General features: G+C 47.3%; 1 protein-coding gene across 1 annotated transcript in view; it reads right to left on the minus strand.

Moving 5' to 3' along the window:
• Positions 1-1,954: 1,954 nt before the first annotated feature.
• LOC123757990 (uncharacterized) overlaps positions 1,955-27,453 on the minus strand; it is a 71,179-nt gene continuing 45,680 nt past the window's right edge. The window contains exons 5-9 of the mRNA XM_045742074.2: positions 26,769-26,869; positions 14,015-14,146; positions 3,400-3,555; positions 3,055-3,189; positions 1,955-2,420 (exon numbers count right to left, since the gene is read on the minus strand). Of these exons, the coding sequence (XP_045598030.2) occupies positions 2,214-2,420; positions 3,055-3,189; positions 3,400-3,555; positions 14,015-14,146; positions 26,769-26,869 (731 nt within the window). The 3' untranslated portion in view covers positions 1,955-2,213. The remainder of the gene's footprint in view (positions 2,421-3,054; positions 3,190-3,399; positions 3,556-14,014; positions 14,147-26,768; positions 26,870-27,453) is intronic.

The raw sequence follows: 27,453 nt of genomic DNA on the forward strand, positions 1-27,453 counted from the left end.
ATAGGACTCAGCAGAAAAATTGGTAATGCATTATGTGTCACGAGATAGGGAAAGTGTTAATTAACATCCCTTTTGTTGAAGACTAAACCACACACCAGAAGATGAGAAGACGACGCCTTGTCGTCTCCTCATCTTCTGGTGTGTGGTTTAGTCTTCATTTCTTTAGCCATGTTATTGTGACTCATTGTCTGCATCCCCTTTGTTATACCCTTCCATTCATTTGTATTCTTCACAAAAATTTAACCGTGGACATTGGGAATAAAATCACGATAACAAAGAAGGGCATCAACTACACTTGAATACACACATGTAAAATATAGTAAGATAGATGGCTGTCTGATGTCTAGGAGGCCTGGGCTGGATAGATACACCATACCAAAGAGTGACTCCAGTAAATCACCTGCAAAACCCTAGCATCAATTGTCCAGGCTATCCCAAAAACCTACAGACATCCCCCCACCACGATGTCATTGTGGCTTATGAAAGGGTTGACAAGAACAATGACTACCTAGAACTCCAAGGACAATTAATTCAGCTGTGACCCAGTAACTGGAGCCAAGAGGTCCACGAACCTATCCACATGGATAGGTTAAATATATCCACATGGACAATATAAACCCTTACTCTGTCTAGGAGTTTGGACAACAATCACCCGAGATTCCTTCCCATGGAAAAAGGGCATTTTTCAGCTCAAAGACAAGATGTGACAGCTGAAAGAACATGTACCCTCCAAAACTGCCTTCACCTATGCAGGACGAGAGCCAAAATGGAAGAAAATTTTTAAATAATATTCATTAGTGATTTTTAAATAATTTTGGTACCTTTAAAAAAGTTTGATGACCTTAACACTTTGAGGTTCCACAGACTGACTATCTCGTCACTCATTTTTCTACTGAATGTGTTCCAACGACGCAGTACTGAGTCACTCATTAAAATATTTTTTAAAAATTTAAATTTTATCAGATCAATCTGGTAGTGGTTTTAAAATAAGCGCCTTTAGATTGCACACAATTTGATACCAAAATCAAAGATATAACATGAAACTTGATGTCCAAACACTTGAAATATTATGAATAGGCCTATGGTCCGAATATTAAAATATTTGTTAAAATTCTATTTATTGTTCTATTATCTTAAGACTAGTTTTAAAATGCGCGCCTTTTTATTGCGAACAATTTGATACCAAAATGAAAGATGTAACACAAATATTTATGTCAGAACACTGGAAAGTTATAAATAAATTTGTGATGATGAGCGTCCAGAATTAAAATATTTGTTAAAAATCCAGTTATTGCTCTATTATTCTGGGACTAGTTTTAAAATACTCGCCTTTTTATTGCGAACAATTTGATACCAAAACGAGCGACGTAACACGAAATTTGATGTTATCAAATTGAACGAGTTGATCATTAGGTTGCAATGTACAAAATGGTGCTCGTTCACGGGTAACTTTAGGCTTTTCTGCGGGGAGGCACTCCAGCCTTTTGTACATTTTATTCATACACATCTGTAGGGAATTTAATTGCGAACACAATGATACCAAAATGAGCAACGGAGCACAAGAATTAAGGTAAAAAAATGGAACGAGAATGCACGTTACTGATTTTGTGCGTTTTTGCCGACTTTACGCTATGCTGTTGGGAGTCACGCTAGGCTTTTGGACATTATATTTATACACACCTGTAGAGAATTTAATTGCGAACACAATGATACCAAAACGAGCGACGTAGCACGAGAATTAAGGTGAGAAAGCTGGAACGAGTATACACATTTGGGTGTCACCGCGCGCTTAACCGCACGGAGGGGCCACGTTCCCCCTGTGAACCGCGAGTTTCCACGGAGCGCGAAAGTGTTAAGGCAAGCAGAATAGAGTTAATATGATGCCATAATGAGACCTTGATATGGGCATATTATAACAGACAAGAATATTGGCAATAGAAAATAAACTGTAGGCAAGAAAGTAGTTTTTTATTAAATAGATATATTAGGAAATACATTTATTAAGCTTAACTGTACATTTCATTCTGAAATTCTAAAGCATCATACTTGGAAGAACAGTAATTACTACTTGTAGTGATCTATTCTGATGATTTAATTTAATACAAAATATAAATAGTGAAGATACCAAATGTCCAATATTGATATTTAAATAGAAATAAGACATCTATAGGATAAGAAAAGATTACACAGGAACTGCCTGCTATAACAACTTGTCATGTATCAAGATTACTGTGATCAGCATGTACTTTTTCCAAATGTTTGGTTAGGTCTCTTTTCTCATTATAAGCCTTTGGACATAAACGACAAGCATAACGTTTTATCTGTAAATGACGAATCATGTGATCTTTCAACTTATCAGCTCGAGCAAATGATTTCATGCAAACATTGCATATGTGACGTTGCTCCTCATTGTTGTGGATCTGTAAGAACAAATATATTAGTATAGTATCATAAAATCACCGGAACATGAAGATTCTGTGAATATATGTTGAGGCTGTATGATAGAATTGATCCCATCAACCTTAAATTTTTAGATACATGCACTACTGCTTGGACTGTGATGGGCTTAAAAGTTGAAAATACCTTTAAACTCATCATGGGTCAGTTGGCATTGCGTGTGGCTGATGATTTCAGGGTCACTGTTTCAATTCGTTTAGCTTCAGTATTTATTCATATTAGTACAGTATAGGCAATTTTAAACATTCTAGAACACTCACATACTCTCTCTACTCTCATACAGCTTGAAAGAATAACAGTCAACTACAATACTCAATGATAATTAATAAAATGAAAAATATTGTTAATACACATAAAATACACACAAATATGACACAGTACTGTGTATCATAAGAACTAACTACTTCATCATTTCTCTCTAATGCTTCTCCATTAAAACTTAGTCTTTTTGTTCAGTATAGTTACATTAATTTCATTTACCTACTTTAAAGAATGAAGACACATTAGATGATTGGAGGATGTGAAACATTAAAGTTATAGAGAAAAACAGCAAGATGCTTAATACTGTACATGTTATACATAAGCATATTTACTTACTCTCATATGAGTGTATAAATTGCTTGATCTACTAAAGGTCTTCTTGCATATTTCACACTCATATGGTTTTTCTCCAGTATGAACCCTTTTATGTTCTCTGTAATATTCTGTCCGAGAGAATGTTTGCCCGCAAATCTGCAGAACAAGAAATACATAAAAATAAAATTGAACATGTATATACTTAACAGACACTTCAACATTTTAGAAATTCATGGTCAAATAAAGTCAAGACAATACCAAAATCTTAGTACTTTATTTACACAGACATGGCTTATTCAGTTTTTTATTTATATTGAAAAATTATTCATCTTTGTATTTTGTCTTACTATGGAATTTTTATCTTACCTCACAGGCACTTCCACGCAGTCCCTTGTGAATATCCTTATGTCTCTGGAAGGCAGCATTGGTTCTTAAACTCTGTCCACATATAATACAAATAAAGGGTAGGTCTCCATGACATTCTCGAATATGATCACACATCTCTTCTTCAGAATCTATTGTCTGCAAAATAAAGTTACTGTATATTCTACCAATGTTAAAAATGAAAACATAAATGGGATGTTAGAATTACATGAAGACTTCAATTTATAAACTATGGAATTGTGTAAAAACAGTTCTAAAATAAATTTAACATCCCAAACAAATTCATAAAGCTAGTCAATTAAATTTGTTTGTACAGAGTTTTCCTCTATGGATGACATGATTTGACTATGAATCATACAGAGCCATTTTTCCAATACTCAAAATATGTGTGCCTAAAGACAGTATACTTAGCCCATTTAAATCTCTCATTAACATTTGTCATTCAGCACTGTGAAGGATATAATGCCCCAAACGCTTTGCGTAATAGTGGCTTTAGGCATTGTATGTACTAGCTATACCTATAAGTTAAACAATCCTTGTAAATATTTATTGTATGTATGTACCTTACCTAAATAAAATTGTATTGTATTGTATTGTATAATATATATGCTACATTTTTCTATACTGTATAGCATTAAAAGCTTGGCCTCGAGAAGAATGTATAGTTTTGTATTACTGAATCTGTACCTCTCTCCTGAGAATACTTTTGGCACCTCACCAGGATATACTTGAAATTGAAGGTCTGAGAGGAAGAGGACCTTCATGAACTAAGCCAGTATAAAACTAGCGTTGAATGTAATGAAACGCCATTTTCTTGGTGAGACCCCGGAGGCTCCCCAGAGCTATCCAGGCTGGATAGCCTGGATAGCTTTCTGTCTATTAGCTTCTCTATTGGCTTTCTGTCATCATTCTGGGTTGATCTAGTTTCTCTTCTTCCCTGTTCACGGGTGCGGGTCTTCCAGGTCGTCCACAGGGTTCTTCAGGCTAGCCAGCCTGAGGTCTATGCCCATGCCCATGACGTTCATACGTTCGCTGTTCTTGCTGCCGTCTTTGGCAACACATCCTGGGCTGACATTCGGGCGCGGGGTTTTTGGAGGTTGAACAGGGTCCTGGCTGCGCGGTACCTCATGTACATTCCTGGGACTAGTCGGGCCTGTGTCGCTTTGGGTTGGCGGTGACAGCCAGTTGTCTTGACTTGAAGTTGAGTGGTGAGCGGAGTTCGCCTCCCGGGCATGTCCTTCTATTTTCCTCTGTGGGTAGATAGATCTGGGAAGCCGACGGGGCTTCCCCCAGAAAACCAGCGTTGAATGTAATGAAACACCATTTTCTGGGTGAGACCTGGAGGCTTCCTGGCATCCCTCCCCCCGGTCGGCATTATTTTTGCGTGTTTTGACATCCAGCCTCAGAACTGAAGGGTGGATAGCTGGCGCGGGGGTCTTAGGCTCCCCCTTCCCTCTCCCGGGGTGGGGGGAGGAGCTGCGCAGACAGTGGCACGGCAACGTGTGATGTCATGCTCGTTTGCTTGTTTCTTTTGGGGAGTTCTATCCACTTGTTCCACTTTTGGTAGCAATTTACCAGAATAGGGGTTTGTTTTGGGACGCTTACCTTTCTGGGTGCCTGACCCGGTCAATGAAAGACATAGAATGCTTCCAACCACATGGGAGTTTCTATAGGCCATTGCTTCCCTTGCCTCATCTGAGGGGGGCCAGGTTCTGGCTCGTGGTCTCCAGTAGGCGCACAGAACTCCATACACATGACTAATGCTAAAGTCTGACATTAGCATATCAGCCTGGAAAGCTCCCGGGGGAGCCTTCGGGTCTCACCCAGAAAATGGAGTTTCATTACATTCAACGCTGGTTTTTTATTGTGTACAAGAAAAAAAAAAGGTACTGACACAAACGAAACGCCTCCTGAAGGTCACTTCTTGCAACGAATCCAACGCTCCAATGCACTGGGGTTGGTCCCATATAGTGCGTTGAATCGAGGTTGTACTGTGTATTATACAATGGGGGCCTCGACTTACGATGCTAATCCGTTCCCAGAGACGGATCGTAAGTCAAAATATCGTAAGTCGAAGCAATTATTCCCATAAGAAATAAAGGGATTTGAATTAATCCGTTCCCCACCCTCCAAAATATTAACATAGAAATACATTTTATACTGCCGTTAGCACTGTGTTGATTAAAAGTAGTTCTGCTGTATGTTGAGTACTACAATACAGTTTATGAAAACTATTGCACACTAAAATTACTGTAACTTTAATTTTAACACTGTGTACACACTTAAATTTAACACTTGTTTTAACTGTTCACGCTGCACACAATGTTTTTAGATGTTTGCATCAGCTTTGCTGGTGCTCGCTGCTGCTGTGGGTTCAGCTGCTTCTGAGCTGGTGCTTGCTGCTGTTGTACCAGTGCTGGGTACAACTGTGCTTGTGCTGGGTACGGCTGTCGTACCAGTGCTGGGTACAACTGTGCTTGTGCTGGGTACGGCTGTTCTCGTGCTGGGTACGGCTGTTCTCGTGCTGGGTTCGGCTGTTCTCGTGCTGGGTACGGCTGTTGTCGTGTTGGGTATGGCTGTTCTCGTGCTGGTTGATTTTCTGCTACTAGTTCTTGCAAAATATTGCTTCATTTTTGGCATTAATAAGACACTATTAGTAAGCCCCTGAGACATTTTGTTTTATAACCAAAGAGCTGTAGTAAAAAACCATCGTTGAATGTAATGAAACGCCATTTTCTGGGTGAGACCCAGAGGCTCCCCGGAGCTTTACCGGCTGATATGCTAATGTCAGACTTTGGCATCAGTCATGTGTATGGAGTTCTAGGGCCTACCGGGGACCACGGCCAGAACCTGGCCCCCTCAGAGAGGCAAGGGAAGCAATGGCCTATAGAAACCCCCGTGTGGTTGGAAGCATTCTATGTCTGCCATCGACCGGGTCAAGCATCCAGAAAGGTAAGCATTCCAAAACAAACCCCTATTCTGGTGAAAATTGCTACCTAAAGCCGAACTAGTGGATAGAACTCTTCAACAGAAAACAAGGAAACTAGTATGACGTCATACGTCACCGCGCCGCTGTCTGCACAGCTCCCCCCTCCCCGGGAGGGGGAAGGGGGAGCCCCAGACCTCCCACGCCGGCTATCCACCCATCAGTTCTGAGGCTGGATGTCAAAACACGCGAAAATCCGCCTACCGGAGGGAGGGAGGGTTGCCGGGGAGCTTCCGGGTCTCACCCAGAAAATGGCGTTTCATTACATTCAACGCTGGTTTTCTGGGGGGAGCCCCGTCGGCTCCCCGGAGCTAACTACCCACAGAGGAAGGTCAAAGGGACAGAACTGGGAGGTGGACACCACGCACCCCCCAAGGAGGCGAGACAACCGGCAGCAAACGCCAACCCAAGGCGCCACAGCCCCGAAAAGACCCGGGAACAACACGAGAACAACGAGCAGCAAGGCCCCTTCACGAACACCAAAAATCCATGCCCAAAAGATCGCAAGGCCACGTCGCCCAGACGGCAGCGAGAGCACGAAGCCACGAACGCCACAGGCATGAGGGAAGAACACAGGCAGCTTAGCCGCAAGAACACGGCTGACCACCCGGGACACTATCACCCGCGAACCGGGAAGAACAGAACCGGATCAACGCAAAACGCGCTCCAGACCCAAACACCGTGGCACGCAAACAACAGCGGAGGGCTGCCACTGAACACAAAAAACGACACACCCCCGGCCCGACCAACGAAGCACCAACAAACCCTGGACCCCTCCAGAACGCAGCAGCCCCACCCCGTGCCAGAAAAGATGGAGACTGCTGCCACCGAACAACCAAAACGCTAAAACCGAAGGAGCAAGAAAACTCAGCGACTCGACCCCCAGAGGCAAAGGCCAAAAGGAAAGAGCCGACGAAAAAACACACCGGAACCGAAGGGGCACTACCAACCGAGGAGAAGACAGAGCACGCTGACCAGAGACCAGGATGGTGCAAGCGGTGCACGAACAGGCCAGAGGTGAAACGACGCACAAGACAGCTGACTAACGGTGCAGAAGCAATACCAAGACCGAAAGCAAGCTGAAGCGGCTCCGCCCGCGCCACACGAAAAGAGGCGACAGTATGTGGCAAGACAACGGCCCCCAACCCCCACCAGAAAACTAAGCCGAGAGTAAACCAAGCTAACAAGAGTAACCACCTAAGAAGGGACAGGAAAAGGAAGGACCGCCAAAATACCCCATACTGCCGCCAAGCACGCAGGTGGGACACCTACCATGAAGCCACCCGACCACCAACCGGAGGCGAGACCGCGAGGCAGAACATAGCAGCCCCAACAAGGCCCCTCCGAGCCCAGGAAAAGGCGGAGCCGCGGGAAGATCTCGGGCGCGACCACCGAAACCCAGGCGGCACAAGGAGATGGAACGTCTGCCGAACAGAAAAACTCCCCAAAGCATGCAAGCCCGCCAGGAGTTCAGAAACGACGGGTCCGATGCGAGACATCGCAAGACCCAAAAAAAAAAAAAAAACGGCAGGGCAAGCTAGGAAACCAAAGAAGGCGGAAGGGTCGCCGCCAGAACAGTACCCGAACCAAGGGGTACGAACAACTGCAATAGACCGAGACAAAGCACATCACAGGACACAGGCTGACAAACGCCTAAGAACACACGCAGAACACCCCTGCTGCAGAGGAGGCAGGAAGAAAGAGCAGAAGCACAAAAACCCCAGGATAACAACCAGGGGTAGACAATCAGGCAGGGACAGAAAAACCCCCACGCAATCCCCAGGCACAAAACGGCAGCAAAGTGCCACTCCACAACCGGACACAGGAACAAGGACACGCCACCGTGAAACACGGTACAGGTACCAATGCACACGTGCAGCAGCAGCAACAGGCACCACTGCAACATGCAACATGTAAATAGCAACTCCCTTCTGCAAAGGCAGAGAACGGAGCAGGCAGACCCCAGACAGGGCCAACGGAGACACGACAAAACCCCGCAGGCCCAGAAACCTGCACCAGGCGACCGACGGCGGAGAAACCCCGCTCGATACCTGCTGGATGAGGAACTGGGAGCTCTGGTACACCTCAAGCCCGGCCCAAGGCCAGGCTAGACCAGCCAGAGGGTGGCCCACCAGGCAGCTGCTAGGAGCAGTCCACCGGCCCACATACTCCCACAACCAGGACGGGCCGGAACTGCCATACGAAAACAGGCTAGTGCGCGATGGAAGTCCACGGACGAACCAGCAAGAAGGCTAATGCTCGCAAGTAGGTCGTGTAACCAGCACAGACCTCTGATGGTAATACAGTGTTCCCCCAATTGTGCCAATAGCACCACTGCACTCCACTGGTACTATCCCGCAAGTTCTACCAGATAGGAGGGACCCAAGAGCCAGAGCTCAAATCCTGCAAGCACAGCCAGGAGCCTTACCAGGTGAGTACAGAACCAACCCTACAACCCCCACACCTCAACATTAAAAAAGGAGGGTCCCCTGAATGACTCCAGCATGGGTTGGACATGCACATGAGGGGGACAGGAAGGGTTGAAAAAGGGACAGTCACTGGTGTGCGAACGGTCTCAGTCGTACAAAAATATACCTAAATAAAGACAGGTATATAAACAACTCCGCATCCAGCGCCCGGCCAAAAGACGCCAGACCGCAGAAACTCACCTGGCGAACGGTGGCACGAACTTGACACGACTCAACCGTGCCCAGAAGAACCTGGGAGCACCGCCAGGGGAAGACGCCAGAGCCAGACCCTGCCGGACCCGCAGGAGACCAGGGAGAGGCGAAGGAGGCGGTCCACACCCATGACACAGGGAAAACCGCGGTGTCCTCCCCACAACTGGGAACCAGGACACCACCGGCGCGAAGGGGCACATACCGCAGCCAGGGAGAAGAACGAGAGGCGAAGCACTGTAGCAAAAAGGGCGCAAAACACCAGCACTGAAACACCGCCCAGACCAAAACAAACTCCACGGCGCATGCGCATAACACGCTGGCCGAACCACACACCCTCTCTGCGGGAAGGCGCCAGCCAGGACTACTGCTTGAGAAAAGTAGCCAAAGAGGAAGCAGGAACAATAAAACCGGCCAAAGAAGCAAAGAGCCCAAAAAGGAACCCAACCGGGCGACAAGTAGCCCAACCGGGCGACAAGTAGCCCAACCGGGCGACAAGTAGCCCAACCGGGCGACAAGTAGCCCAACAGGGCGACAAGTAGCCCAACCGGGCGACAAGTAGCCCAACCGGGCGACAAGTAGCCCAACCGGGCGACAAGTAGCCCAACAGGGCGACAAGCAGCCCAACAGGGCGACAAGTAGCCCAACAGGGCGACAAGTAGCCCAACAGGGCGACAAGTAGCCCAACAGGGCGACAAGTAGCCCAACAGGGCGACAAGTAGCCCAACAGGGCGACAAGTAGCCCAACAGGGCGACAAGTAGCCCAACAGGGCGACAAGTAGCCCAACAGGGCGACAAGGAGCCGACAGACGTTCCAAGAATGCGGGAAGTAGCGAAAAACCTTCCCGTACCCTCGAGAACACAGAAGCCAACACTAGTCCCGAAGGCACACGAAGGCGCAGGCGCACCCGAGATCAGAAGTCACGCAGAACCCCATCGAACGGGGAAACATGACGAAAACACCGTCCCAAAAAGGGGTGGGAGGAAACATCCACCCACAGGACGGAACCAACCGACTCAAAAGCCAAGGAACCGAGCCCGGGGAGGGGCCGACGCCCAACAGCACGTACGGCGAGTGGGGAGGAAAAACCCCACTCCGCGTAACCACAAGCCCCGCCTAGAGGGGAATAAAAAACCTCACGGGGTCCAACGGGGCCAAGGCCCCCCAAGTCAGCCCCTCCCCAGCCCCGGGAACCTACACGACAGGCCCCGGGGCCGAGCCGTTCCCCCAAAGACCCGGCCGTACCAGAAAACCGGGGCAGCCGTGAAAACACTAAGGAAGGGAGCCCACTGGCAGACTCATACAACACGGCTGGAGGAACAGGCTCAAATGCCCCCGTCACTACCCTGGAAGGGGAATTCCCCGAGACTGCCCGAGTCTCAACACCATCAAAAACCCCGCCCCGAACCTACAGACGGTAAGGAACCGGATGCAGGCAGGAAGGGTGATCCAGGGGAAAGACAAGGGGGCATGGAAGGAACCGAAGCAACCAACACCCCCAAGTCCCAAAACGAACTACAACGGGGCAGCCCCGGGGCTCCCGGGGAGGAAACCACGAGAACGTTGCCACCACCAAGGCTCAAGTGCAACGCCCCTGCTGCCTGCACCCGCTTTGTTAGCACAACAGGGTAACCGAGCCCCAACGAGCAACCAAACTCGCAGGACTCTGGGTCGTAGGTGTCACCGACCCCACAGGCAGCAGACGGATGCAAAACAGAGAGTCACCCAGAGACAAAGGGTGAGAGCAACCCTCAAATTCGCTGGAAGCGAGGGGGGGACTCTGGGGTCACATCCATCGGACCCGCACGCCCCCAGGGGTTTCCCAGGGTCCCGAGCGTTTACTATAAGAGGACTCGCGCTCAGGTAATCCCAGGCAGGGTACTGCTAACCGGCACCCAAAGCTACCAAACAACTTTCTAAGAGCTGAACCCCCGGGACGTGTACACTCACGGGGACCTAGAAGGGGTTACCACCAGAAAATACTCAGAACACAAGGGACACAAGGGGCAAGAACGAAGGCAGACCCCCCACCAGGTAGATAAACAAAAAGAAAAAGAAAACCCCGCAAGAGGACAGCGTACCCAAGCGGAACAGAGCCGGCCGCTATGATTGGTAAAGACAAGCTGCACAGTACCCTGCGCCCCACCAGTGCAAAAACTGCCCCTTACTCTTAAGGCGAACAAGGGAGACAGAACACCCGAGCACACAAAGAGCGGCCGAAAACCAAGCAGTAAACGGCCAAGCAGGGGCAGGACCCAAGGAACTTGTGGAAGGTGGCCCCAAGCCCCAAGGGCAGTACTTACAGGGCACCTAGGGAAGGGAACCCTAGGCGCATGCAGCCCGAGTACTGGAGAATCACTCCCGGCTCACGCACCACCTAGAAAACAGACACCACACTCTAGGTACAGTGCTGAAACAACCACTGGAGCCGGAACACATAACCGTTGCCTATAGCATCAGCCGAAGAACTGATGGGTGGATAGCCGGCGTGGGAGGTCTGGGGCTCCCCCTTCCCCCTCCCGGGGAGGGGGCAGCTGCGCAGACAGCGGCGGGGTGACGTATGACGTCATACTAGTTTCCATGTTTTCTGTTGAAGAGTTCTATCCACTAGTTCGGCTTTAGGTAGCTATTTTCACCAGAATAGGGGTTTGTTTTGGAATGCTTACCTTTCTGGATGCTTGACCCGGTCGATGGCAGACATAGAATGCTTCCAACCACACGGGAGTTTCTATAGGTCATTGCTCCCCTTGCCTCTCTGAGGGGGCCAGGTTCTGGCCGTGGTCCCCGGTAGGCCCTAGAACTCCATACACATAACTGATGCCAAAGTCTGACATTAGCATATCAGCCGGTAAAGCTCCGGGGAGCCGACGGGGCTCCCCCCAGAAAAATGGTCAATTCCACGATTATTCTTCCACCGGCGGATAAATACTGTACATCAATCGCAGACAAAGCTAAGGGCACTGGGTGCATACTGTACGAATGCAGACTAAGTCTATACGTACACCCTTCAATAGGCTGGTGTTCAAGCCTGATCCAGTAACATAAATTTCCCTTAATAATTCGATTTACATCAAATTATATATTTTTGGGTTATATATTTAGTTTAGCAACATTATTACGATAATAAGAGCTATAAAAAATACTTATTTTGGAACTGATTTATTAATTTTATTATTTCGAAGCCGTAGGTCACTGAACTGTGGCGACGAAATCAAACAAAACACTGCCTGGTGCTGTGTTTGATTTCCAGTAACATATATTTCTCTCAAATATTCAATTTACATCAAATTATATATTTTTGGGTTACATATTTAGTTTAGCAACATTATTACGATAATAAGAGCTATAAAAAATACTTACTTTGGAACCGATTTATTAATTTTATTATTTCAAAGCCGTAGATCGCTGAACTGTGGCGACGAAATCAAACACAACAAGCATGGTGTTGTATGGACAGGGATTAGACCTGTCCACTCGTACTGGAGTTGTGCTGCCAATAACGTGAATAATTTCTCAAATAGGAGATATCTATCTTATTACAGTATATTTTTGGTTTTATTTAGTTTAGTTTAATTAGGATAATAAAGAGTTATTAAAACACCAGTTTTAGAAATGATTTATTAATGTGAAACGTTCAAAGCCATGGGTCACTGAACTATGACAACACAGACGAAAGTGAGTGAAATCTCACTGTAAAGTGAGATTTACTGTACAGTATTCCCTTATCTGTCCACCCTCACTCGTCTTGTTTCATCACAGAAAATGTACAGTATATAAGAAGATTTCAACATATTAGCTAGCTATTCACGCTTCAGCCTTTAAATTAATTTACAAAGATACGTGTGCCACAAATCGGTGAACGAAAATCATTGAAACTCAGTCGTTCACTTGTGTGGACGACTCTGGCTGGTGTTTGGTTAATATGCGTCACTTCTTGTGGACCATTCTGGCTGGTGTTTGGTTCATATGATTCACTTGTTGTGTGGTCCACTTGTGTGATCCAACTTGTCTTATGAAGGAATTATTAATTGTAATCTGTGATAGAATGAAACAGTTTTCCACCACTCTGTGAACTCTGTCCCAACATCATAAGCTTGTGGACCACTTAGGTCCACTTGTGTGGTCCACTTGTGTGATCCAACTTGTCATATGAAGGAATTATTAATTTTAATCTGTGATGGTATGGTAAAGTTTTTCTACCACTGTGAACTCTGTCCCAACATCGTAAGTTTGTGGACCACTTGTGGACCACATGTGCGGTCCACTTGTGTGGTCCACTTGTGTGATCGAACTTGTCATATGAAGGAATTAATAATTGCAATCTGTGATAGAATGTGAAAGTTTTCCACCAGTCTGTGAACTCTGTCTCGACGTCGTAAGCAAATCCGAACATCCCCCGCTTCGGCGAATCATTGTTCGTCGAACCGGGTGAGTAAATCCGGCCTGAAAAGTGTGCGAACTAGCCGGAGATTCGTTGAATCGGGGTACATTGAATCGAGGTTGTACTGTATTATATATTTTTATAATACATATACTATATGTTTGCATATATATATATATATATATATATATATATATATATATATATATATATATATATATATATATATATATATATATATATATATGTATATATATATATATATATATATATATATATATATATATATATATATATATATATATATATATATATATATTATATATATATTATATATATATTATATATATATATATATATATATATATATATATATATATATATATATATATATATATATATATATATATTAGTATATATTAGCTAATATACTAATACAGTATTAGCTAATATCAGTCCAATAGCTCCAGGGAGCCGATAGAGCTCCTCCACAGAAAAAATTAAAATTAGACTGCACAATTACATTAAAAAGAAATTCATACATGTCTTACCTTTGTACATGTATGGCACCATTTCACCTGGCTATGCATACGAGAAAGATGAACTTTAAGACTTCCTGCTGATGGAAATTCCTTTTCACACACTCCACACCATGTTGCACTACCAAGATCCTCTGGGCCCAACTGTACAAAGTATTTACTTAATATTAAAAATTTAATGTTTTTTGTGAAGAATAATGAAATATTTTCTGAAAGATAGTTAAAGAGATAATAAGAATACAGTGAACCCTCTAAAATCAGGAATTTGTCATCCCGGACCAGAACAGGATTTACACATAACCCGATTACATAACAGTTGCTATTTTTTTGCTATTTATCACATTTTCCTTTATTTTTCTTATGGGAAATGATATATGATTCTGTTTACTGTACTTAGATATGCAAATATATAAATCTCGACTTCACGCTAAGGAGTGAGGACTGACCACCTCCCGGGTAATTCCGTGTTTTTCCCTTGTCTATGGGTAGTTAGCTCTGGGGAACCGACCAGAAATCCACCCATTTTCTGGGCGAGTCCCGGAGGATCCCTGGCATCCCTCCCTCCCTCCCTCCAGTCAATGGTGTTTTTCATGTGTTTTGACATCCAGCCTAAGATGTAATGAAACACTATTTTCTGTGTGAGTCCCGGAGGCTATCTAGGCCAGAGCTATCTAGGCTGATGTGGATATTATTAGCTTTCTGGCATCAGTCAATGTGCATGGAGTTCTTGCCTACCAGGGACCACGAGCCAAAACCTGGCTCCCTCAGAGAGGCACGAGGTGCAATGGCCAACAGAAACCCCCGTATGATTGGGAGCATTCTATGTCTGCTATCGACCGGGTCTGGCACCTAGAAAAGTAGGCACCCCAAAATAAACACCTATTTTGGTGAAAATATTGCTACCGAAAGTCGAACGAGTGGACAGAACTCCCCAAACAAAAATTAGCAAGCGAGCATGACGTCATCACATTGCCGCGCCGCTGTCTGCTCACCCCCCTTCCAGGGAAGGGGGGATGGGGGAGATCCAGACCCTTGTGCCGGCGATCCAACCATCAGTTCTTAGGTTGTATGTCAAAACACGTGAAAAACACCATTGATCGGAGGGAGGGAGGGATGCCAGGGAGCCCCCAGGACTCGCCCAGAAAATGGGTGGGGGGAGGTCTCGCTCTGTTTGCTTGTGCCTGGTCTCACAATGTGTGGGCCTTTCAGGTTGTGTCATGTGACCTGCAGTGGCGCTGGGTGGCTCCTCCTCCTTTGGGGGGTTCGGGGCAGGCCTCTTCTCCTGCGTTTTGTCGAGTCCCAGCACCCTGTCAATGGGACGAACCACGAAAGGGCTGACACACCTTACGAGAACCTAAGTGGCGTCCAGGACGATCTCCACACCGACCAGAAACAGATAGTACTGAAGGCTGCGCCTGCATCGAATCTGGCTCCACTGGCCAACCACAGCGGGAAAACCCCGAGCCCTGGCATGACCCTTCCGGGAAAGCCCCTCCACAAGCCCCCCGGAGGACTAGCAAGTCCGACATAGGACAGCAACCAATGCTGCGTTCAGATACTGCACAACCGCAGACTCTGCTAACAGCAACGGACAAAAAGGCAAAGACAACCTAAGAGCCAGGGCCCAAACAGATTCCAAGGAAGTAGCGAGCATCGCCTGCCGACATGTGAGTCGAGAAGCAAAAAAACGCAAAACGGCATCCCATAGAAGTGGCGTGAACAGCTTCAGCAATGCAGACAACGCACGCACCGCTAAGGGCAACGCACCAGACCAAGAGGTGGCCCCAAGCTCCTCCACATCCAACTCAAGCCAATCAGAGGACAGCTCCAGGAGGGAGAAAAACTGCAAGGCCGAAGCCAACATGCCACGTGGACGCAAATCCTCCATGACCAATGCAGCTGAAAGAGAAGGAACATGCACATGAAACCATCACATCAACATCCCGCGGAAGGGCAGGGGCGAACGATCATGCATTGAGATGCTTAAATTTGCCACCCTAGGAAAACCTACAGCGTCGTCTTGAGCCCCCCCTCCACACAAGTGCACGGGATCAATAGAACGTATACCAAGCCTCCAATGAGAAGAGCAGGCAGTTTGTTAACCAGGATGACTCCGGAACTTCATAACGAATCCAGCATGGACACGAAGATCCATACACGAAGGAACGCGGATCCATTACGAAAGCATAATCCAGGTAGCGCAGGATGTAAGCTGTTTCCCTCACCACATGTGATGGGATGCAGGAAGCTGAACACCTCCGGAAAGATGGGACTGAGAAACCCACAAGATCACGGAATTGAACCCAGGAAGGGGTAGACGCCAAATCCAATTCGTACGAGGAAGGAGCAAAAGAGAACCCTTCTCCTTGTAACACCAAGCCCCACTCTGAGGGTACAAAAACCCAGGCGGGGTCCAACGGGGCCCAACGCCCCAAAGTTAACCCCTCTCCTGTCCCGGAAACCTCACCACAAGGTCCCGGGGCCGAGCTGTCCTCCAACCCCCCCACCCCCACCCACCTCTAAAGAAAAGGCAGGAATGAAGGGGGCTCACTGGTCAGACCCAGAAGCTCTGGCTAGATTAGGCTTGAATGCCTCTGACACCACCCCAGAAGGGGACTTTCCCGAGTCCGGCCGAGTCTCAACACCAACTAAACCCTGCCCTGACTCCGAAACCCTCAGACAATTCGGAGCCAGAAGCAAGGGGTATGGGGAGACTGGATGAACAACCAAAGGGGAAGGACAAGGAGGGCAGACAGAACCAAAGTTGAAGCAACTCTCACCCCCAAGTCCGGGTCCTTATAACCAAAACAGGGCAGTCTCTGGGCATCGAGGGAAGCAATGAACCTACCACCTTGCAGCAACCTAAACTGAGCATGCAACGCCTCTGCTGCCTGCACCCTCATACCATGTTCAGTAGCTTGGGTGAACTGGAGCATGTACAGGCAACAAATGTCGCACGACTCCGGGTCAAAAGAATCCCCGACCCAACAGGTAGCATGGCGGAGACACAATGATTGAGTGTCACCCTGAGACAAGGGGACAGAGCAACTTTCAACCTTGCATGAAGTGAGGGGGACCTCAAGGATCGCATACATCGGACCATGAGGCCTCTGCAGGGTTTCCCAGGGGCCCTTGGCCTTGGTATCACACTAAGGGAAGCCCAGGCAGGGTACTGCGAACTGGCGCACAAGACTACTGAGCAAACTTCTAAAAGCTGAACCCCTGGGATGTGTCCACTCACGGAGGCCTAGCAGGGGGTACCACCAAGAAGACAGATAAGGATATATAAACCCTAAATGCAGATTGGGGGCAACCAACCAAAGGCAGACCCCCACCAGGCAGGAAAACAAAGGCAAAAGAAAAACCCAGCAAGAGGACAACGTACCCAGGCGAAACAGAGCCGGCTGCTATAATAGGTGATAACTAGCTGTGCGGTACCCCGCAGCCCTACCAGTGATGAAAACTACCCCTTACCCAGAGACAAACAAAGGCAACAAAATCCCCAGCTGACTCCATGGGCTGCCAAGTACTGAGCAGTAAAAGACGCAGCGTAGGTAGATCCCAAGGCGACTTGTGGAAGGTGGCCCCAAGGGCAGTGCTTACTGGGCACCTAGGGAAAGAAACCCGAAGCGAATGCAACCCAAGTATCATAGAATATTACTCCTGACTCACAGACCACCTGTAGAGACAGACCATGCCACAAGGCACAGAAACTGAGACCAAATCAGGGGCTTGAGGCACTTGACTTGTGAGTATCACATCAGCCAAGAACATCACATCACATCAGAGGTTGGATCACCAGCACGAGAGTCTGGGGCTCCTTCCCCCTCCTAGGTTGTGCAGACAGCGGCGCAACAACGTGATGATGTCATGTTCGTTTGGTAATTTTTGTTTGGGGAGTTCTGTCCACTCGGTCGGCTTTCGGTAGCAATATTTTCACAAGAATAGGGGTTTGTTTTGGGGTGCCTACCTTTCTGGGTGCCAGACCCGGTTGATGGCAGACATAGAATGCTCCCAACCACAAGGAGGTTTCTGTACGCAATTGCTGCTCGTGTCTCTCTGAGGGGAGGCCAGGTTCTGGCTTGTGGTCCCCGGTAGGCAAGAACTCCATGCACATTAACTGATGCCAGAAAGCTAATAATATCCATATCAGCCTGGATAGCTCCGGGAAGCCGACGGAGCTTCCCCCAGAAAAAATGATTTGTGTACACAAAAAAATACTGTACAATATGATGGAACAAAATGTGAAAAATTTACTTTTTAACATGCAATTTTTCTATTACAAGCTAGTTTTGTCAATTCAGAAGCTGCAAAATATGGCTAAAGTACAATGTCATACAGTCTGTTAAACTTCTGTATCCACTTTAAACTGGCCTTAAAGTTCTCCATGCCCATGGTTCGTTCCATCCTTTCATGAACAGACTAACTGTGCACCACTAACAGCTACTCTTTGCCTACGGGGCTATATTAACCACTGAAAAACTGCTTCATCCATTCATACTTGGAAGATTTCGATGTTTTCCTGCAAATTATCTTACCACCACTGCTTTCCATTTTATTCACAAGCTCCATGATCTGCTTTGTCTGATTTTTTATTTCAGAAGCAGTATAAGTAACATTATCATACTTCAAGTTTTTTCAGAACATATGGGAGTCTTGCAATCATGAAGTGACAAACTTTCAAGACAAAAACAGGCAAATTACAGCGTTGAATGTAATGAAACGCCATTTTCTGGGTGAGACCCGGAAGCTCCCCGGATTTTATCCAGGCTGATACGCTAATGTCAGACTTTGGCATTAGTCATGTGTATGGAGTTCTGTGGGCCTACCGGGGACCACTAGCCAGAACCTGGCCCCCCTCAGAGAGGCATGCGGGAGCAATGGCCTATAGAAACCCCCATGTGGTTGGAAGGATTCTATGTCTGCCATCAACCGGGTCAGGCATCCAGAAAGATAAGCGTCCCAAAATAAACCCCTATTCTGGTGAAAATTGCTACCAAAAGCCGAACAAGTGGATAGAACTCCCCAAAAAAGAAACAACCAAACGAGCATGATGTCACATATCGCCACGCCGCTGTCTATGCAGCTCTCTCCTCCTAGGGAGGGGGAAGGGGGAGCCCCAGACCCTCGAACCGGCTATCCACCCTTCAGTTCTGAGGCTGGATGTCAAAAGACACGAAAAAAATGCTGACCGGAGGGATGGAGTGATTCTGGGGAGCCTCTGGATCTCACCCGGAAAATGGTGTTTCATTACATTCAACACTGGTTTTCTGGGAGAAGCCCCGTTGGCTCCCTGGAGCTACCTACCCAAAGATGAAAACAAGAGGGACCTAATCCGGGAGGAGAAAGGAGCACACCTCCAATGTGAAGCGGAGACAAAAACTGCAACTGCTAACCCAAGACCACACAGGCCCGACAAGGCCCAGGATCATCAACGAAGGAACGCAGAGTCAACCAACAAACGACGTGGGCACGGGAACAGACAACAGGCTGGCAGGACCGACCCACCCCGAGGACGACCCAAGAGTACCACACCCTGGAACAAGGAAGAGGGGAACTCTGAACAGCCTAAAGAGCGAACCCGGGACACAGCAGCCGTGGCACGCCCCGCACGGAGCAGTCCTGCAACCAAACCCAAAACACGATGCACCCCCGGCCAGATCAACCAAACATCAAACATCCCAAGGACCCTTCCACAAAAACAGCAGTGCCAATCTTCACCAGAAAAGAAGGAGACGGTCGCAAGTGAACAAACCTATCAGGAGGACCAAAAGAGCCGAAACCCAGATGCCGGAGGAGGGCATGAAGCACACCAACCCAACCCCCAGAGGCCAACTCCAACAAAAAATAACTCGGAACCAAAGGGACCACCACAAGCCAAGGAGAAGAGAAAAGAGCACGCAATCTAAGAACCAGGACGGCTCAAGCGGCGCAAGAGCAGGCCGGAGGTGAACCACGCCAGAGATGGCTCACGAAGCGATGCCGAGGCAACTTCCAAACCGAAGCAACCCGGAGCGGCTCTGCCAGCGCCACATGAGACAAGGCGACAGTATGTGGCAAGATGACGGCCCCAAACCTCCACATGAGAAGGATCAGACCACGTCAAGAAAACATAGCAAACCGACAAAGGGACAGAAAGAAAAAGGAAGGACCACCAAAGAAAACCCCACACCACCGCCAGACGAAGCACGCAGGTGGGACATCATCAACGAAGCCACCTGACCACCAACAGATGGTGAGATACTCGAGGTAGAACCGAACCAGCCCCGCCATGGACCGATCGAGTATAGGAAGAGGCGGAGCCGCGGGAAAATCTCGGGTGCGACCACCGAGCAAACAGAGCCGGAACCCAAGCCGGCAAGGAATGAGAAGGAACGTCTTGCCGTACAGAAAACTTTCCAATGCCAGCGAGCTCACCAGGAGATCGGAGACACTGTGGTACCAATGCGAGACTCGTGAGAGGTGACACCGCAAGATCCGGAAAATACCAAGTAGCAGGGTAAACCAGGAAAACAGGAACCCAAACCTGGCAAGCCGGGAAGTAACCAAACACAGAGGCGGTGCAAAAGCAGGGAACGGAACATACACAAAGTCCAACCTAGCCCCCTACTCAGAGAGAACCCCAGCAACATCAGAGGCCCAAAACTGTTCAACATACCTCCACGACACATAAGGGGGCAAAACAGGCCGTCCCCTCACAGTGACCAAGAGAGAGAACTGGATTAACACCTCCAAAGGATACCTGAACAACCAGGCTGTAAGTAATACGTCAGGCTGCACGCAGCAGCATCAAACAGCTTGGGCGACCAGTCCAGCAACGAGGAGGCCCGGTCGACGACTGGGCCGAGGGGACACCAAGCCCCGGAAACACTGCAAGGTAACTGCAAGGCAGCAGTAGGTGTCAAGAAGCACATACGAAACCACACAACAAGGTGTAACGAGAGCGGCGAGGTAACATCAGAACTATTACATCCCTTGACACTCAGTTAGCACAACACAAACAAGCATAAATTAACTTGTACAGGGCTTCTTGCAGATGTCAAGCCCTGATGAGTAACCGACATGCAAAACAATCTAACTACCCCTCGCATAGTTGGTCATGTTCAGTCATGTACCCATATCTCGCATGTCAATCGACCTTAAGAGGATACAGGAGAACAAGCCATACAGACTAGAAAAACAGCCTCAGCACCAGCAGCGAGGGACACGAGCGTAGAAGGAAGATGAGGAACGAGGAAGGCAGGCAACAATGGGAACGAAAGGGACGGGACCAACAACACAGAGACCATATCTATGTCAGGCGAACGACAGCCAAGAAGCGGGACCAAAGAGCCAAAGCTCAACCCCCGCAAGCCCAGCTAGGTAAGGACAACTAGGTAAGCACAGAGAATCCAATGTACAGTATATGGAAGGGCTAAGCCAGGCACTGCAAGACGGGCAAGGAAAGAGTGACCCAGATAAGACCACGAAAAACGGGGCCATGACCCACCATGTAACAAGCAACACAGACGAACAAGGAAGGCCCAGGAAGAAGTACGCCAGGGCCAAACAAAACGCCACAATCAAACCCCAACACGGAACCCCAGTATCAAGCCACAGCAAAATGTCACCACATAATATCCTGACCCAGTGTAACATTTACCTCCACCATTTTACCTCATAACATGGCGAAGGTGGGGTCCCATGATTGACTCAAGCATGTGATGATCATGTATATGAGTGGGACTGGATGGGTATAAATAGAAACTGTCTCGTATGGGCCAATAGGCCCTCTTCAGTCACCTTAGTCTGATGTCCATAAATTCGTAGCCACCAACCAGCGCCTAGCCGAAAGAGATGCCAGACCGCATAAACTCACCTGCAGAACGTAGGCATGAATGTGTCATGACACAACGTAGCTGAGAGGAGTCCGGGAACACCGCCAGAGGAAGAAGGCCAGAGCCGCACCTGCAGGAGAATAGTAGGGTAGAGGCGAATCACCCGAGAGAAGAAGGATGCAGAACACCAGCACTTGTGTACACCCTTCATAACAAAACAAACTCCTATGGCGCATGCTCAGGACGCATGAGGTCCGAACCGCACAACCCCGTCCTGCGGGGAGGAGTGCCAAAAAGGTGTATCGCAAAATATTAGCAGTTCCTAGACAGAGCACGGAGAGAAGATATAATGACAAAAGAACGAGACAGTATCGAAAAACCAAAGCACGGAAACGGACCAACGAGTCCAAAAAGGACCGGAGGTAAGCCTAAAACTGACGTTCCAATAATGCAGGAAGAATCGAAGACGTTCCTGAACCCCCGAGATCTCACAGAAGCAAACAATGTCACGAAGGCTCAGAAAGGCAGTCGCACCCGAGACCAAAAGCCATGCAGAAACCCCGATAATAGGGGAACATGACCCCTCCATGATGGAGAAGTCTTGCCCCAGAGAAAAGGGGGGTAGAAACGGAGAAAAGTGCCCACCGATAGGACGAAACCGAATGGACCCGAAGGAACAAGGATCCGAACTCAGGGAGGGGCTCTCGTACGCAGAGGGGGGAAGGACAAACCCCACTCCCAGTAACCGCAAGCCCCGCACTGTGGGTAGAAAACTCCGGCGGGGTCCAACGGGGCCCGAGGCCCCCAAGTCACCCCCTCCCCAACCCCAGGAACCTCCACGGCAGGCCCCAGGGCCAAGCCATCCCCCCATAGCCCTAGCCTCACAAGAAAAGGCCAGGGCAGTTGGAAATTTACTAAGGATGGGAGCCCACTGGCAGACTCATGCAACCCGGCTGGAGGAACAGGCTCGAATGCCTCCATCGCTACCCCTGAAGGGTAGACCACCCAAGTCTCAAGACCACTGAATCCCCGCCTCGACCCCGAACCCACAGACGGAAAGGATCTGGATGCAGGGAGGAAAGGGGGGGGGGCAGACCAAACCACAACAGGGGGAAAGACAAGGGGGATGAGGAAGGAACGAAACTGAAGCAGCCAACACCCCCAAGCTCCATCACAACAACTAAAAATGGGGCAGCCTCGAGGCTTCCGGGTAGCAAACAACCTAGCGCCAAGTCACAAACAAGCAACAAAACTCGCAGGACTCCGGGTCGAAGATGCCACCGACTCCACAGACAGCAGACGGAGGCAAAAACAGTGAGAGTCATCCTGAGACAAAGGGACAAAGCAACCCTCGAACTCGCACAAAGCGAGGGAGGACTCAGGGGTCACATCCATCGGACCCACCCGCCCCCATGGGGATTCCAAGGGTCCTGAGACTGAACTCACGCTCAGGGAAGCCCAGGCAGGGTACTGCTAACCAGCGCCTAAGTCTATCAAACCTTCTAAAAACTGAACCCCGGGATGTGAACACTCACAGAGACCTAGCACGGGGCACCACCAGAAGAAAATTGTATTAGGTCAGATACCAAGGGGCAAGCAAGGCAGGACCCCCCCCCCCCCTTTACAAGGCACAAAAAAAAACTGCAAGAGGACAACGTACCCAAAGGAACAGAGTCAGCCACTATGAATGGTGAAAACAAGCTGTGCAGCACCCTGCACCCCGTACCAGTGCAAACTGCCTCTTACCCTAAGATAAACAAGGGAGACAAAACTCCCAAGCACCCAAAGGGTGGCCAAAAAACCGAGCAGTGAAACAGCAGAGCAGAGGCAGGACCCAAGGAACTTATGGAAGGTAACCCCAAGCCCCAAGGGCAGCATTTACAGGGCACCTAGGGAAGGGAACCCTAGGTGCATGCAGCCCGAGTACTGTAGAATAACTCCTGGCTCTTGCACCCCTGGAAGACAGCCACCACACTCTAAGCACAGTGCTGAAAATCACTGGAGCCAGAGCACATGACCTCTGCCTCTAGCATCAGCCTTAGAACTGAAGAGTGGATAGCTAGTGCAAGGTCTGGGGCTTCCCCTTCCCCCTCCCAGGGGAGGGGGGTAGCTGCGCAGACAGCTGTGTGGCGACATGTGACGTCATGCTCGTTTGCTTGTTCCTTTTTGGGGAGTTCTATCCACTTGTTCGGCTTTTGGTAACAATTTTCACCAGAATAGAGGTTTGTTTTGGGATGCTTACCTTTCTGGGTGCCTGACCAAGTCGATGGCAGACATAGAATGCTTCTAACGACACAGGGGTTTCTATAGGCCATTACTCCCCACGCCTCTCTGAGGGGGGGCCAGGTTCTGGCTTGTGTTTCCCGGTAGGCCCACAGAACTCCATACACATGACTGATGCCAAAGTTTGACATTAGCATATCAGCCTGGATAAGCTCCGAGGAGCCGACAAGGCTCCCCCCAGAAAATAATGTCTTTAGCCCTTAAACTGCGCAACACGTCATATGCAGGGTTGAGTAACTTGCAATAAATTGCACTGACATGGAGTACTACACAAGATTTAAACGGCCCGCAGATACATGGGGTTCACCTCACCTTCATCAGGGCTCTTGTAAAAAGATGCCATTAAAAAAAAAATCATGGGCCACATTCCCGGGTTTGAGGGCCTCAGTAGTGAGTGAGCCACCAAGGCTGACAAACGTAGCATGAGCTCACAGCACTGCTGACCAGCTTGTGACCACAGCATCGCCTAAAAATGCCATAATATATATGTACATGTTATTATTTAGCGATGATAGTATTACAGAAGACCCCTGACTGTGATAAAAATGACCAGGATTTTGATAATAGCAGGATTGTTGTGATAATTAGCACAACAAAGATAATTAGTGGGAGGAGCAATCTTAGTGGGGAGGAAGGTAGCGTTATCTGTTGACTCTGTGTGACCACCTTTTATTGTCTGGACTCACTATACCAGCTTAGTTGTTCGCTATGGTGAACAAAACATGCAGATACTTATATATATAACATCTGTATATAGTGAATAAAAGCAAAAACAGTATAGTGGGAGGAGAATGGTGGCGAGTAAGGTGAGGTGACGGAGGGAGCAAGTGACTGCCAGTGGCGGGCTGCCACTTCCTGCCACTGCCACTCAGTACACCAATGGTTCGTTATGGTGAACACAAATGGAGATACTTATATATAACGTGTATATATAGTATAATAACAGCAAAAAGAGTGTGGGGAGAAGCCATTTTGGTGAGGGAGGTGTGACATCTGCATGATTTATCATGCTGGGTAGGGGTGGCCACAATGCTCTTTGGGCACTATACCGGCTTAGTTGAACAGTTATGGTGAACAAAACATGTAAATACTTATATATAATGTGTGTATATAGGGTAATAACACCACAAATAGTATTGTTGGGAGAGAAATTTGATTGCGTCTGACCCTGAATGTGTGTGGGAGACAGCTGCCAGCTGACTGTGTGTAATGATGTCTCTTAGTGCCTGAACTAACTATATCAGCTTAGTTGTAGAGTTGTGGTGAACAAAACATGTAGATACTTATATAACGTCTGTATATAGTGTAATAACACCACAAACAGTATTGTTGGGGGGAGAAATTTTAGTGCATCTGACCTTGAACGACTCGTACGTCAGGCTGCGAGCAGCCGCGTCCAACAGCCTGGTTGATCAGTCCGGCAACCAGGAGGCCTGGTCGACGACCGGGCCGCGGGGACGCTAAGCCCCGGAAGCACCTCAAGGTAACCTCAAGGTTGAATTTGTGAGGGAGGCAGCCACCAGCTGACTGTGTGTAGCGAAGTCTCTTAGTACCTAAACTAACTATTTCAGCTTAGTTGTACAGTTGTGGTGAACAAAATATGTAGATACTTATATATAACATCTGTATATAGTGAATAAAAGCAAAAACAGTATGGTGGGAGGAGAATGTGGGCGAGTGAGGTGTTGAGGGAGTGAGTGGCAGCGAGTGGCTGGCTGGTATGCTGTGGTCACTCCTCGTTGCTTTTTGACTCATAATACCAACTTAGTGGTTCGTTATGGTGAACAAAACATGCAGATACTTATATATAATGTGTGTATATAGTGTAATAGCCGACAAAGTATTTGTTCACTGTTTGATGAACACAATAATTGAATCAACAATATGCACACCATAATTTTGAGTACAGCGATGATTCACACATTTTATTATATAAATAGATCACACTACACACTATTGAATAATATTACAGCAAAAAACGAAGAAAAATAAATCAGAGACATTGAAATAATTAGGTAATTATCTCTTTGTGGCCACTCCTGCCTGACAGCTGGGGCGGAGCAGACCGTCTGGGATGCATGATGAGTCAGCGCCTGTTTTTGCCAGACTTCCCCGCCCTATAGTGGGTAAAATATGCCACTTACGATGTTTTTATTATTTTTCCCATGATCAGAGAACACAAATTAATAGGTTTAGATGAAAATTTTGTTGTTGTTGTTGTTGTTGTTATGTGCCTGTGGGTGACAATGGCCAAATTGCCCTTAGCAACACAAGGGTTAACTGGCACAAAAAATCAATAAATGTTTTTTTTACTGTCATGAAAGTATAAACAAATACAATTTATCCAACTGTTGAATATCTCACCTAAACACACCAAACACTTCCTAAAATATAAAAAATCACAACTGTAGAGAACACAAATGATGACAAACTTCCCAAGAAAACAACATTTAATTAGGTGGTTAAATAGAAAATTTCATCAAAATACAGTACTGTAATGAACACTTGAAATAAAGTAGTAAGCTTGTAGAAACTGTAAAGCTAATGAAACATGTAAGACAGGAAGATTAGTAAGGTGACTATTGAAAAGCTTCCTAATAAACATAAGACCCTAGTTAGTCTACAAGAATAAATCCCATGGGAAGTATTACCATAAAGTGTTATACCTTAACAATATCAGTTAGTATTGTTCCAGCAGGACTCCCCTGTGAAGCAATAATTTTTCTTGAATTTGATCTTCTGTTTGTGGATTTCAGTAACTGCCGCTCTGTAAAATTCAAATTTCATTAACAAACGATGGGAAATTAGACAAAATTACAAGAAAAAATCCTACCCAATTTTGATCTGAAACTGAGTATCAAATTAAGTCAATAAAATTGAAGTTCAAAATGGTGTGAAACAGCAAACAAATTCCCAAGAGAAATTAATGCATGACCTGAGCTGAGGTTCTAGACAAAGACAGGTCAAATGTTGCCATTGCATCAATAAGCATTGCAACCTGAGAATTCACTGCTTCTACCTGGATTTGTGACAGAGCTGTTATGGTTAGCATCTGTGTGGGACATTATGTGTTATAAATGTATGGGTAGGAGACAGTTGTCTCCGTGGTGTAGTGGTAAGACACTCGCCTGGCGTTCCGCGAGCGCTATGTCATGGGTTCGTATCCTGGCCGGGGAGGATTTACTGGGCGCAATTCCTTAACTGTAGCCTCTGTTTAACGCAACAGTAAAATGTGTACTTGGATGAAAAAACGATTCTTCGCGGCAGGGGATCGTATTCCAGGGACCATAGGATTAAGGACTTGCCCGAAACGCTACGCGTACTAGTGGCTGTACAAGAATGTAACAACTC

This window comes from Procambarus clarkii, chromosome 40, assembly GCF_040958095.1.
Source record: "Procambarus clarkii isolate CNS0578487 chromosome 40, FALCON_Pclarkii_2.0, whole genome shotgun sequence".
Lineage (NCBI taxonomy): Eukaryota > Metazoa > Arthropoda > Malacostraca > Decapoda > Cambaridae > Procambarus > Procambarus clarkii.